The sequence below is a fragment of the Microcaecilia unicolor genome, chromosome 11, assembly GCF_901765095.1.
Source record: "Microcaecilia unicolor chromosome 11, aMicUni1.1, whole genome shotgun sequence".
NCBI lineage: Eukaryota > Metazoa > Chordata > Amphibia > Gymnophiona > Siphonopidae > Microcaecilia > Microcaecilia unicolor.
Window position 1 is genome coordinate 36234843 of NC_044041.1, and position 12694 is coordinate 36247536.

Here is a 12694-nt window from a genome sequence, read left to right on the forward strand (position 1 = left end):
GGGAAAATTCTTAAAACAAAATTTATTTTAAAAAATGCAGAATTTTCATTTTTGAATCCTCCAGGAGTAACATGAAAAGAATAATACAATACAATATCAAAGGCTTATACTCCATTACAAGTGAAACAGTTCTGTGCAGATTACAACAAAAGATAGCTAGCCATCCTAGGAATTTTTTATTGATGATAGCAAAAGCTTACATAAGCAAACATGGGTCAAATACAACAACAACAGCACAGCCCCTCCCCCCACACACACACACTGGATCCATAACTAGCAAGAGCACCAAGGCTATGGCCCTTACTCTTGAAGTCACAGACCCCTATGATACTGACCATGAAAACAGTCCCCCACCCCCACTGAACCTACACATTTTTTAACAGAAATTTTTACAATCAAGTGCAGTAACGTCAAAGAGGACTTTTTATTTATGAAACTTCTTTAATGTTTTCAGCAAGTGAAGAAAACCCATAACACTACCACCATGACAATAGAAAACAACTACAAAAGTACCTTCCAGTAAAGCTTGTCACTGAAACATATCCTATATAATAAAATGCACCTCCAATGTTCTGAAGCTGAGAAAGTGAAGCCTTCAAGCCTTGAAGCATTCCTGCAATGTTTCGGAACTACGGCTTCAGAACGTTGGAGGTGCGTTTTATTATATAGGATGTACTCGGTGCTTTTCTGTAGCACATGGGGGGGGATTTAATATATGCTGATTAAAGTGGAGGAGTGGCTGGAGGGGGGGCAGGGGAGATAGGACAATCGCTGGGTGGATGGAGGGGGGCAGGGGAGAGGAGAATCGCTGGGTGGCTGGAGGGGGGCAGGGGAGAGGACAATCGCTGGGTGGATGGAGGGGGCAGGGGAGAGAGGAGAATCGCTGGGTGGCTGGAGGGGGGCAGGGGAGAGGACAATCACTGGGTGGCGGGAGGGGGGGCAGGGGAGAGAGGAGAATCGCTGGGTGGCTGGAGGGGGGGCAGGGGACACAGGAGAATCACTGGGTGGCTGGAGGGGGGCATGGGAGAGGGAAGAATCGCTGGGTGGCTGGAGGGGGGAGCAGGGGCCAGAGGAGACTCGCTGGGTGGCTGGAGGGGGGGCAGGGGAGAGAAGAGCATCGGTGGGTAGCTGGAGGGGGCAAGGGAAAAAGTAGAATCACTGGGTGGCTGGAGGGGGAGCAAGGGAGAGAGGAGAATCGCTGGGTGGCTGGAGGGGGGACAGAGGAGACACACTCGCACCCAGCAGTCTCACTCTCTCTCTGTCACACACACACATTCACACATTCACTCTCTCTCTCTCACACACAGTCAATCTCACACATACTCTCAAACATACACACTCGGAGGAAAACCATGCTAGCGCCCGTTTCATTTGTGTCAGAAACGGGCCTGTTTTACTAGTTTGCTATAATGATCAGAAGTCTTGGCACAGATGTAGTGAAGTAAAAATAAACTGTCATGGTCTCCCTGAACCCTAGCCACTGAAGGATATTTCACAAACAATGCTACTCTGTGTGAATCACTAGGATTCAAAACTTCCCTGAAATTAAGAAATTCATCTGCCCTGTATCGCGCTGTAACTCCGTTTATAATCTGGGGTGGTTTTCAAAAAGAAAGAAGGGTCAGTTGAAGAGGCATTTAACCGCTCACTTACCAATCAGCATTGATTCTTTCTGGTACTCTCTGATGAGATGAGATTTCTTTGTCAAACAGTGCACATATCTTTCCAGAACATACCAGCACATTTCATAGTAGAAAGGATAGCGAAATTTGGCTTGTACCTGAAAGCAAGATTCAATTCCATCATTCCTTTGTGTCAGGAGTTTTTAGAGAAAACAAAAAAAAAAAAAAAGGAGGTTACATGGCTTAACCCAGTTCTCGGGATACGGCTAGCCAATCAAGATTTCAGGATACCCATAATGAATATGCATGAGATAGATTTGCATACAGGGGGAAGTAGTGCATGCAAATTTATTTCATGCATATTCAGTATCAATAGCCTGAGAACATCACTGGCTAGGTGTGTCATGAGGCACTGGTTTAATGTATACCAAGGTAGGGTGGTCACATACAGATGCAACAATCTGACAGTAAAACAGTGAGTTCTTTTCATATGCAGTTAAGTGGAGCTGAAAGCACAGTCCAAGAACAGCCAAGACCAATATTTATTAGCTGCTAACAAAACCTATCAGGCTGTACCTTAAAACAAAAAGACTACCATATGAATTTGTAATTTGAAAACAAATAGGGTGATATTCAGCTGCGATCTTAAAAGGTGCTGACCACCACAGGCAGAATATAATACAGACATTCAACGCTGGACCTAATCCAGGCACTGCCGCTGAATCTCCGGGTCTTGGCAGGGCCATTGGAAGTTATCTGGGTGCTGGCTGATGTCCAGACCAGTACCCGGATAACTGGCTGCACAAAGTTAAGATGGCTTTTTTTTGCTGACCTGATTTTATCCAGGTACTCACCTGATTAGCAGTCTAAAATTCGCCACTAAACACGTAACTCTCAGGTCTGCCTTAGCTGCGCCCCGCATTAATTACCGTTATAGAATACCGGTGCTAACTAACTAACTTTAGGCACAAGCATTTACGCTAGCTCAATGACTGGTACAAATGCTCGCACCTAACCTACCGTCAGTATTCTATAACCAGCGTGTCTACGTGCTAGGCATGCCCCTCCCAGCTCCACACCCCACTTGGAGTTATGCACTATGGATTTTGTGTGCTCAATTTGTAGATTCCAAGGGCAGTTATACTCTAACTGCAAATTAGTGCCAAACAATGCCAGTTAACACAAATTATTGTTAATGCCAATTAGCAGCTAATTTAACAAGTCACACATACAGCTGACAGTATTCTATAACGTGATTTGCATGCTAAGCATTAAATTGTGCATGCAAGTTTGTAGAATTGGGGATGGTCTGTGGCCAGCTACTAGGGCTCTCCACCTTCTCCCCCTCAGTTAATCCCATCTATTTAACATCTAATTCAGTCAAGACCTGCCGTCTTAACTCAAGACACATATTTGTTTTTCCTTTGTTTTTGTTGTTATTGTGGTATGTCCCGTCTTGCTGTCTCAACGAGAACAAAAAACGCGAACTGTCCATTATGGGAGTAATTTTATACAGCACTGTCCACACATAAAGCATGTTCCACATGCAGAAACAGCTCTTCTAAAACTATGTGGTCGAATACCAACAAAATAGTGGGTACTTAAATTTGTGCCATGCATAGGTATTCCCAGGGGCATAGTTTGCAACATATACACATATTTCAGTAAATATGCATGTACACGCATACATTTACACCTTCCTTAGTGTAAACCTGTGCACTATTACAGAGAATTCTGAAAACCTGTTTTATATGTTTATTTATTTATTACAATTGTACCCCGTGCTTTCCCACATACAGCAGGCTCAATGCGGCTTACATAGTAAAAGAAAAAGCATTACAATGAAGATGTGAGAGGAATATGTTACCTTTATAACCCACTTCCAGAGAAATCAACACCAACCTAAATATTTATATACATATGGACCGTCAGAGTGTGGGATTTTTTGTTGGATTAAAAGCTTGTTACAACACCAACACCTGTAGTCTTTGCTGGTCCTGTTTTTTGAACATTTTCAACAATGCATTTCATATATTTAAATACAGTAGTGTAGAATAATGTTTATTCACAAAAATTAATTTCCAAATCACTGAAGCACTTAATATACTTATTCAAAAGAGTTTCCTCTTCTCAAAAACACAGAGAATGAGCTTTATAAACCAGGTATCTGTTTGGATTTTTCACTTAGGAGCCCTATTATAAAATTAGCCCCCATGTGTCTTTCTTCCGCACCGCTTACATCTGATATGTGCTATGCAAATTGTGGTGATCACGGCATACTTTTTAGAGGAAGGAACTGAACACTGCAGCTAGACTCATATTCGGTAAAACAAAATATGAAAGCGCCAAACCCCTACGAGAAAAGCTACACTGGCTCCCACTCAAAGAACGCATCACGTTCAAAATATGTACTCTAGTTCACAAAATCATCCACAGTGACGCTCCAGCCTACATGACAGATCTGACAGACCTACCACCAAGGAATGACAAAAAAATCATCCCGCACATTCCTTAACCTTCACTTCCCTAATTGCAAAGGTCTAAAATACAAACTAATTCATGCGTCAACCTTTTCCTATCTGAGCACACAATTTTGGAATGAACTGCCACGCAACTTAAAAACGGCCTTTGAACTGATTACCTTCCGCAAACTATTGAAGACCCACCTCTTCGAAAGAACATCCCACACAGACATGGGAACCCTCCTTATGAAGCTAGAACTGTCCTACTCTAAGACTTGCTAAGACATTATCTTGCGTTATTATTACCACCTTTACCATAAGATCCTTTTGCTATACTAAATGTATTTTCTCAGACAGATTTCCACAACTCATGTTGAATTGTAAGCCACATTGAGCCTGCAAAAAGGTGGGATAATGTGGGATACAAATGCAATAAAATAAATAAATAAATAAAATAAAATAAACATAGTTACACACAGTTACACCATTTCTTTTCGGACCCCAGAATGGCAGGGGTGTTTGCTCTGGCCCTTCTCAGGTAGGCTGCATAGAAGAAGAGGGGAGGGTATAAGAACAGCCAGTCCACTCCCTAAATCCAGGCCACCTTTGTTGCTCCTACTCTTGACCTACCAGCCCCTTCTCTTCTACAGTTCCACTTCCTTTTTGTCTACAAATTAAGCTATGATGATGAATAATGCTGGTGAAGTAAATGCTGTGTTCCTGTTTTGGAGAAATTAGGTCTTACTTGATTTCCATTAGTCCTTGCTTCTATTCCAGAACCTGTGGGATAGTTGTGTCCATCAACCAGCAGGTGGAGATAGAGAACTGAAAACTGAGCTGAGATGTATATCTCTCTTGGCATCCAGTCCAGTTCCTCAGTATTTACATACACAAGCAGTAAGGAGAAACTCAAAATAAATAAAACAACTTTAAACAACTCACTAACCTAACACTAACCAGATGAGCAAACATGTGGACCTCTCTCATCTCTGGACAACTTGTAGAAAACAAGAGATATGCAGGAAGCACCATACAAGGTGACAGTCATTATTTGACCCATTACTTCACACCAACTAAACATCTCAGAAACCTCAGGGGGGGCCTCTGGAATAGTGGGAAGGACTAAGAAAGAAAATTATCAGGTAAGACCTCATTTTTCCTTCCATTATGTAGTTTCCCACTATTCCAGTATATATGGGATGTTAAAGAGCAATCCCTACAGTCAGTGGAATCCTGGTGCCGCTGCCATGAGGACTGAAGCCCTAAAACCGGCTCCTGAGTGAGCCACAATGTCCACCCTGTAGTGCTTGACAAAAGTATGCAGCGTTGACCACATCGCCACCTTGCAAATATCCGCCGGAGACAGTAAGGTAGTCTCTGCAGGATGTTTCTGTACACCTTGTAGAATGAACCCCCAAGGCCTGCTTCCCTGCAAGCAAATAAGCTGACACAATAGTCTCCTTCAGCCATCGCGCAATTGTGGGCTTGGAAGCTATAAGGCCAAGCCTCTGTTTACCAAAAAGCACAAACAGTCTGACCAATTCGCAAAACTCATTTGTGATGTCCACATACCATTCTTCCCAAGATTCGTCTTCCGCAGCCTAGTGCAATCCCTCGTCCTCAGCCACCTGGATTACTGCAACTCACTATACGCGGGCTGCAGAGAGCAAATAATGAGGAAACTTCAAACAGCCCAGAACACAGCAGCCAGGCTCATCCTCGGAAAACCAAGATACGAAAGGGCGAAACCACTACGAGAGAAATTACATTGGCTTCCACTTAAGGAACGCGTTACTTTCAAAGTTTGCACACTAGTCCATAAGATCATCTACGGCGAAGCCCCAGCGTACATGTCTGATCTAATAGACCTACCACCCAGAAACGCTAAAAGGTCATCCCGAACATACCTCAACCTCCACTTCCCCACTTGCAAGGGCTTGAAATACAAGACGCTACACGCGTCAACCTTTTCCCACATGAGCACGCAGGCCTGAAATACACTACCGCGCAACCTAAGAATGATTAACGAACAAGCTTCCTTCCGAAAACTACTGAAGACGCACCTGTTTGAACAAACTTACGGAAAGAACCAAAACACATAGAGTCCATACTCACTCATCAATGCAACATACAACCACTTCAGATCCCTCATCCTGTAATCAATTGTCCCACTGTCTCCTCCTAATGTTTCTATGTTGATGTCCCATTGTTTCATTCCTAATGATAATCGAATGTCTCACACAACTCTGCACAACGTATTCCATATTCAAGTTGTTACAAATGTATTTCTACTACTCATATCTTATTGTAAGCCACACTGAGCCCGCAAAGAGGTGGGAAAATGTGGGATACAAATGCAATAAATAAATAAATAAATAAATAATGAGGACTCTACATACATCGAGAAGCATCAAGGAAGAATAAAGTCTTACAATATCTGCTTATCATACTACTATCATGTTTTATCATTATAATGTTACCCAAGATCCTTCTGTAATACTAAATGTCTATTTTCTTATATATTTCCACCATTGATGATGTATTGTAAGCCACACTGAGCTTGCAAAGAGGTGGGAAATGTGGGATACAAATGCAATAAATAAATAAAGTGCCTCTTCATCCTCTCTGCAAAAGGACAGAAGCTCCACAGATTGGTTGAGATGAAATGCTGATACCACTTTCGGAAGAAAGGAAGGAATCATGCGCAGGGAGACGCTCATCTAGGAAAAACAAAGGGATCCCAACAAAAGAGCCTGAAGCTCCGAAACCCTACATACCAATGCAACAGCCACCAGGAACGCTATCTTTAGCATAAGATCTTTCAAGGAGGCCTTCTGGAGTGGCTCAAAAGGAGGCTTCTGGAGGACTACATTAAGGTTCCACTCTGGATTTGGCATACAAAAGGGAAGCCATAAGCGACTTAATCTCCCACAAGAATCAAACAATATCCAGGTGCGCCACAAGAGATGTCTTCTGTCTTCTGTAGTTGTCCCCCGAAACAGCCCAAAGCCGCAACCTGACCTACCTGGAGAAATGCTAGGCTATGTATAATCTAAACAGAAAAGGAAGAAGGTCTGCACTCAGAACACCAGCCCTCAAACGTTCTCCGCACCCTCACATACACTATGGATGTAGAGCATTTCCAAGCTTGAAGCAAGGTACAGTGACCAAATCAGAATAACCTATCATCTCAACCAAGCCTTTTTAGTGGCCAAGCTGTAATACCAAAGGGCACAGACCCTCCATGAGCACCAGACCTTACTTCAGTAAGCCGTGTACCTGCAGAAGACAAAGAGGACCCTTGTCCAGAAATTCCACATGCCATGGCCTTCGTGGCCAAACTGGGGGCTATGAGAACTATTTGACCAGTGCAGTGTGATCCTTTTCAACACATGACCTACCATACAGTAGATGTGTCTTCGACAAGGGCTCCAGTAGGGCATCGATCCCCATCGAGCCCAGTTCTTTCCAATGGCTGAAGAACTTGGGCACTTTGGCATTCCTTTCACTGCCATCAACTTCAGAAGTGGAGAACACCATTGGTCCACTGCCATCAACTTCAGAAGTGGAGAACACCATTGGTCCACTATCAGCTGAAAACCCTGGTTGGATAGTTCCTATTCTCCCAGGTCCAAGGAATGCGTGCTTAAGAAAGTCTGCCTCAACATTCAAGAACCCAGCAATGTGTGCTGCTCACAAGCAGAGAAGATTTTTCTCCACCCAACTCATGAGGGAGGTCGCCTCCACCACCATTAGATGGCTGTGAGTCATGCCTTCCTTGTTGATTTAAGCTACTGCTGTCACACTGTCGGAGAAAACTTGGACCAGGACCCCCCACCAGAAAGGGAGTGAAGTCGTGTAAGGCATTCTGTAGTGCCCTGAGCTCCAAGTGATTTATCGACCACTGATACTCCTGTTCCATCCAGGTACTGTGTGTCCTATGGAACTTGTAATGAGCTTCCCAACCCAACTTGCTAGCGTCCACTGTCACCACCACCTACTGTGTTATCAGAAAGGGAGCTTCGACAGTCAAATTCATGGGCGACAACCACCACCGCATACTCCATTTGGCAACCAGTGACCAAAGAAGATGAAGGTTGTACTTCTGTGACACCAGAGATCAGCGGCTGAAAACAGATTCCTGTAATGATGGCATATGAGCCCTTGCCCATGGCACCACTTCAGTCACTGCCGTCAATGATCCCAGAACCTAAATGTAGTTAAAGATGCTAATGCGCCTATAATGCTGCTTAGTAAACAGGGCCAAAAGTGTTTTATCTGGTCCCATTTATGCGATTACCCTGGCCAGTTAAGTGCTGAACATCGGCACTTTATCCGGCCACATGCTGAGAACGCCCCCAAAATAGCCGGCTTTCATCAAGGTGCCAACTGCTAGTTAAGCCGCTAGACCACCAGGGTTTAAGGCAGGCCTAGGGAGGTGTGCTCATGGGTGGGTCTGGGTCTGGAAGGGGGATTCTGTCTGGACTTGGGGGAAGTAGCTGCTGTTCGAGAGATAGGGACAATTTCAGTCAAAACTGAGCAGCAAATTTCAGCCACAGATTCAATTTTAGCTGAAACCGACCTTATTCGGTCAGCCTCTACTTCAGATGCTGTCCCTTGCTGCATGCAAAGGAAAGTCAAACGCTTATCTCCTCTCACTCACAGTCCTGCAATGCCCCCCCCCCCCCCCCCCCGATCTTTCACAAACCTTCTCCTCTACATAGGCTGCCACCAAGAAAACCAATGCAAGGGGTAATGCTGTCTGTCACAAGGCCTGTGGGCTCCTGCCAACACAGAGGCACAATGCTAATTTTTCCTCTTATTTCCACCATTGTCACCTGAACACCTCTTGTTTATCAGCCCTGATTTTGGTATCCTTAATCACCCATCTCAAAAGCTGTCCTAGTTTCTATAAAAATGGTAACAGCACCTTTTAAATGTTCATTCCTGGCTCTCTTTTCAAATTCCATTTCACTAGAGTATGAAACGGGGAAAAAAGTAAAGGAGATGGCATTAACTGGCTCCCACAATTTTCCACTGGGGAAGCAGAGTTACAAGAAAGGAATATTGATATTTTCCTTCCCATGCAGGAGTGCAAAAGGTATATAGCACAAATAAAGATACCAAGAGTTACTTAAGGTGGGGGCTTCTAGCAAGCAATTGGATGTTGTGGAACTGTGGCTGACCACCCCCCACTGTTCTGAATAAGGGTCCACCCTCTTGAACACCACAAACATGTATCTCGTCATGCTGAGTCATTCTTGGCCTGCCACAAATAGTACCAAATATACAGTCAGTAAATGCATTTATGTCACCTGATATTCAAGAAAAATCTGATACCCTTTGCCAAGTGGGTAGGTTGAGGCCTTCAGATATTCAGGGACTCTCATGTTGGTGCTTTGCAAACCCAGGGAAAGCTCTTGAGTTTCCTACTGCCTATGTAAATACTGAAGTTCTAATTCATACAGAAATTTTGTCACCGCAGAAAACTTCACATGCTCATAATGTACCCTGTATCACCTGGATTTCTCCCCAAGTGGGGCTGATAGGGGTAATTTTATAAAATATTTTTACTATAACCTGTTTTACCTGTAAAAAAATAAAAAAAAAGCTTTTGTATACATGAATGTTATCAATAGAAATCAAACAAAATAAAACATGGAAAAGAAAATAAGATGATACCTTTTTTATTGGACATAACTTAATACATTTAATACATTTCTTGATTAGCTTTCGAAGGTTGCCCTTCTTCTTCAGATCGGCAACCTTCAAAAGCTAATCAAGAAATGTATTAAGTTTTGTCCAATAAAAAAGGTATCTTATTTTCTTTTCCATGTTTTATTTTGTTTGATTTCTATTGATAACCTTAAGAGTGGACTAACATGGCTACCACACCTCTCTACTTAAGATGGAAGTATACATGAATAAAAGTACACACAGAATAAGAAAGTGCATGCTTTTAAGCAACTCAGATGTCAGCATGTCCAGGGGTGGTTTGTGTGGCGTTACAAGGTGTGTGCAGAGTTCATAAACTAAGTGAATACATTTACAGCTACTCTTGAACAGGTGTACATCTATGTGGCTGTATTTTAGCCATGATTGTTATAACTTTTGTTGCTTAACTGGCTAAACAGTTGACTGAGGAGTGGAAGAGTGGCATAATGGTTAGTGCAGTGGGCTGAGAACCTGGGGAACCGGGTTCAATTCCCACTGCAGCTCCTTGTGACCCTGGGCAAGTCACTTAACCCTCAATTACTCAGGTACAAGCTTAGATTGTAAGCCCACTAGGGACAGAGAGTACCTATATAAACCACTTTAGAAAGGTGGTATATGAGATCCATGGTCCTTTGATTGCTTTGCCTGGCATTAAGGGGGTAATTTGATAACTACACCTATGTGGTACCTACTTTCCTTTACAGAATACTAGCATCACTGCATATATATGCACTTAGGAATAAGCCCTTATGCATGTGTGCCTAAATGTCAAAGCTACACACATATGGTATGGGTTCACCCATACTCTGCCTATAGTTTATTAGCTTTGATACACTGCCTTCCGTATAAAACATCAAGGCGATTTACAATAAAATATAATAAACAGATGGAAAAGGAAAATTGGTATTTAATAGGAAAGAGACAAAAACAAAGGGGAGGGGAGAACAGGAGTGCAGCCAGGACCTCAATGTGCTGCAAGAGAGTATGAGTAGCCTGGGTAGGCTAAAGAAAGGCATTTTTTGTGCCAACCTAAACTTTGGGAATGAGGGCTCTATATGCAAATTAGGCAGTGAGTTCTAAAGGGAGGGTGCTAAAAAGAAAAAAAAAAAAGCAGAGTGCCCTATGGATCCAAGCACTAACAGGGGGATGATCGGAAGCAAACGCCGGCACTAGAGGCTGTTAGCGCCATACTAGCGCCGGTGTTTACTACCGCCCGATGATCAGAGCCCTCGAGCACGTGAAACAACGCGCTCGAGGGCTCTGAACACAAGTAGCATGCAAATGCATGCTAAACAGGGCATTAGGTATTCCTCCCCAATGATCAACAGCCAGCGCACCAAAGATTGGGTCGCTGGCTGCAGCAAACCCTATGCCAGCTCCGAGCTGGCGTTAGGGTTTGCAGATCATTGGGGAGGAATGGTGAGCCCTGTCCAGCATGCATTTGCATGCTGGCAGGCCTCCATTCCCCCCAACAAGCAAACCTGCCAGTGACAGGGGGGCTGGGGGTCCGCTGGACCGCCCCCCCCGATGATCCCCCCCCCCAGGTTCGCACTGGCTAGGGTCCCTGGTGGTCCAGTGTCAATCTGCCCCCCTCCCTTGGGTTGGAGGAGGGAGGTAGCCTGCCTCCCTCCTCTTCCTTCGATGCCGCAAAATGGCGGCGCCCAGCCCAGTGCATCCTGGGATGCGCTGGGCGGGGCTACACACCATATAAGGGAGTTCCCTTATATGGTGTGTAGCCCCGCCCAGCGCATCCCAGGATGCACTGGGCAGGGCTAGGCGCCGCCATTTTGCGGCGTCGAAGGAAGAGGAGGGAGGCAGGCCGGCCAGCCTTGAGCATGCACAGATGCTCAAGGCTCCATACTGGCTAAGATTAGTCTCTTGTAGACACCTTGACTGCAGTGGCGTAGCTATGGGTGGGCCTGGGTGTGCACAGGCCCAACCATTCTTGGCTCAGGCCCACCCAGCGGCAGCACCACACTGCTCTTTCCCCTCTTTCCTCCGCGGCATCCCAGCATCTGTGCTTCCGTCTCTGAACCCTGTCCTTCCCCAGAGTATCATACAGGCATCCTTGATGCCTGCAGCAATTCATTCTTGCTGCTTGTGCTAGCCCTGCAGGCTTCCATCTGACACGTCCCATCAGACAGGAAACAGGTAATGATGTCAGCGAGGGCGGGACACAGGCACACAGCAGATGGAAGCCTGCAGGGCCGGCGCAAGCAGCAAGAATAAATCACAGGTGCCAAGGATGCCTGTATGGTACACCGGGGAAGGACAGGGTTCAGAGATAGAAACACAGATGCCGGGAAGCTGCGTAGATGAAAATAATCTGTATTTAAAAAAATATCTCTGGGAAGATTTTTTTTTATTTTTGGTGGGGGGGGTGGAAGGGCCCATCCAAGTTACTTCTGGGCCCTTCCAAAATACTGAGTCTGGCTACGCCTCTGCTCGACTGCAGTGTTGGTGCCACCCAAGATGGATGCCTAATCCTCCTGGTGGTCAAGCGGCCCAAATAATCTCCTATGTGTCTTTAAAAAATACCAGTACAAAGCATGTCCCTTTTATGCTGCTGAAGTATGCTTCTGGGGGTGTATTTTATAACCTATGTGAATATTGTGACTCCGCCCATGCCTTACCCTAACATGCTTACTGCATATAAGTACATACTTAATTGTCACAGCACGTACTTGTGCATGTGGGGTAATTTTATAAGAAGGCTTTTATACACATATGAGGCACATATATGCAAAAAATGATTCTCTTTTGTCAGACAATGAAATTAGAATCATCAGACACAGTTTTGCCATTTAATTTAAAATGGAAATTTCTCAAAGTGTGGAATGCATAGTTGATCACCTTGTCGATGAGAATGCATTCCACCTTTTTGAATACACTGGC

General features: G+C 44.5%; 1 protein-coding gene across 7 annotated transcripts in view; it reads right to left on the minus strand.

The window, feature by feature from the left end:
• Nucleotides 1-12694, minus strand: part of KDM2B (lysine demethylase 2B) — a 322873-nt gene that overhangs the window by 142585 nt on the left and 167594 nt on the right. For all 7 annotated transcript variants that reach the window (XM_030218309.1, XM_030218308.1, XM_030218306.1 and 4 more), the window contains one exon: nucleotides 1654-1780. In XM_030218309.1, the coding sequence (XP_030074169.1) occupies nucleotides 1654-1780 (127 nt within the window). The remainder of the gene's footprint in view (nucleotides 1-1653; nucleotides 1781-12694) is intronic.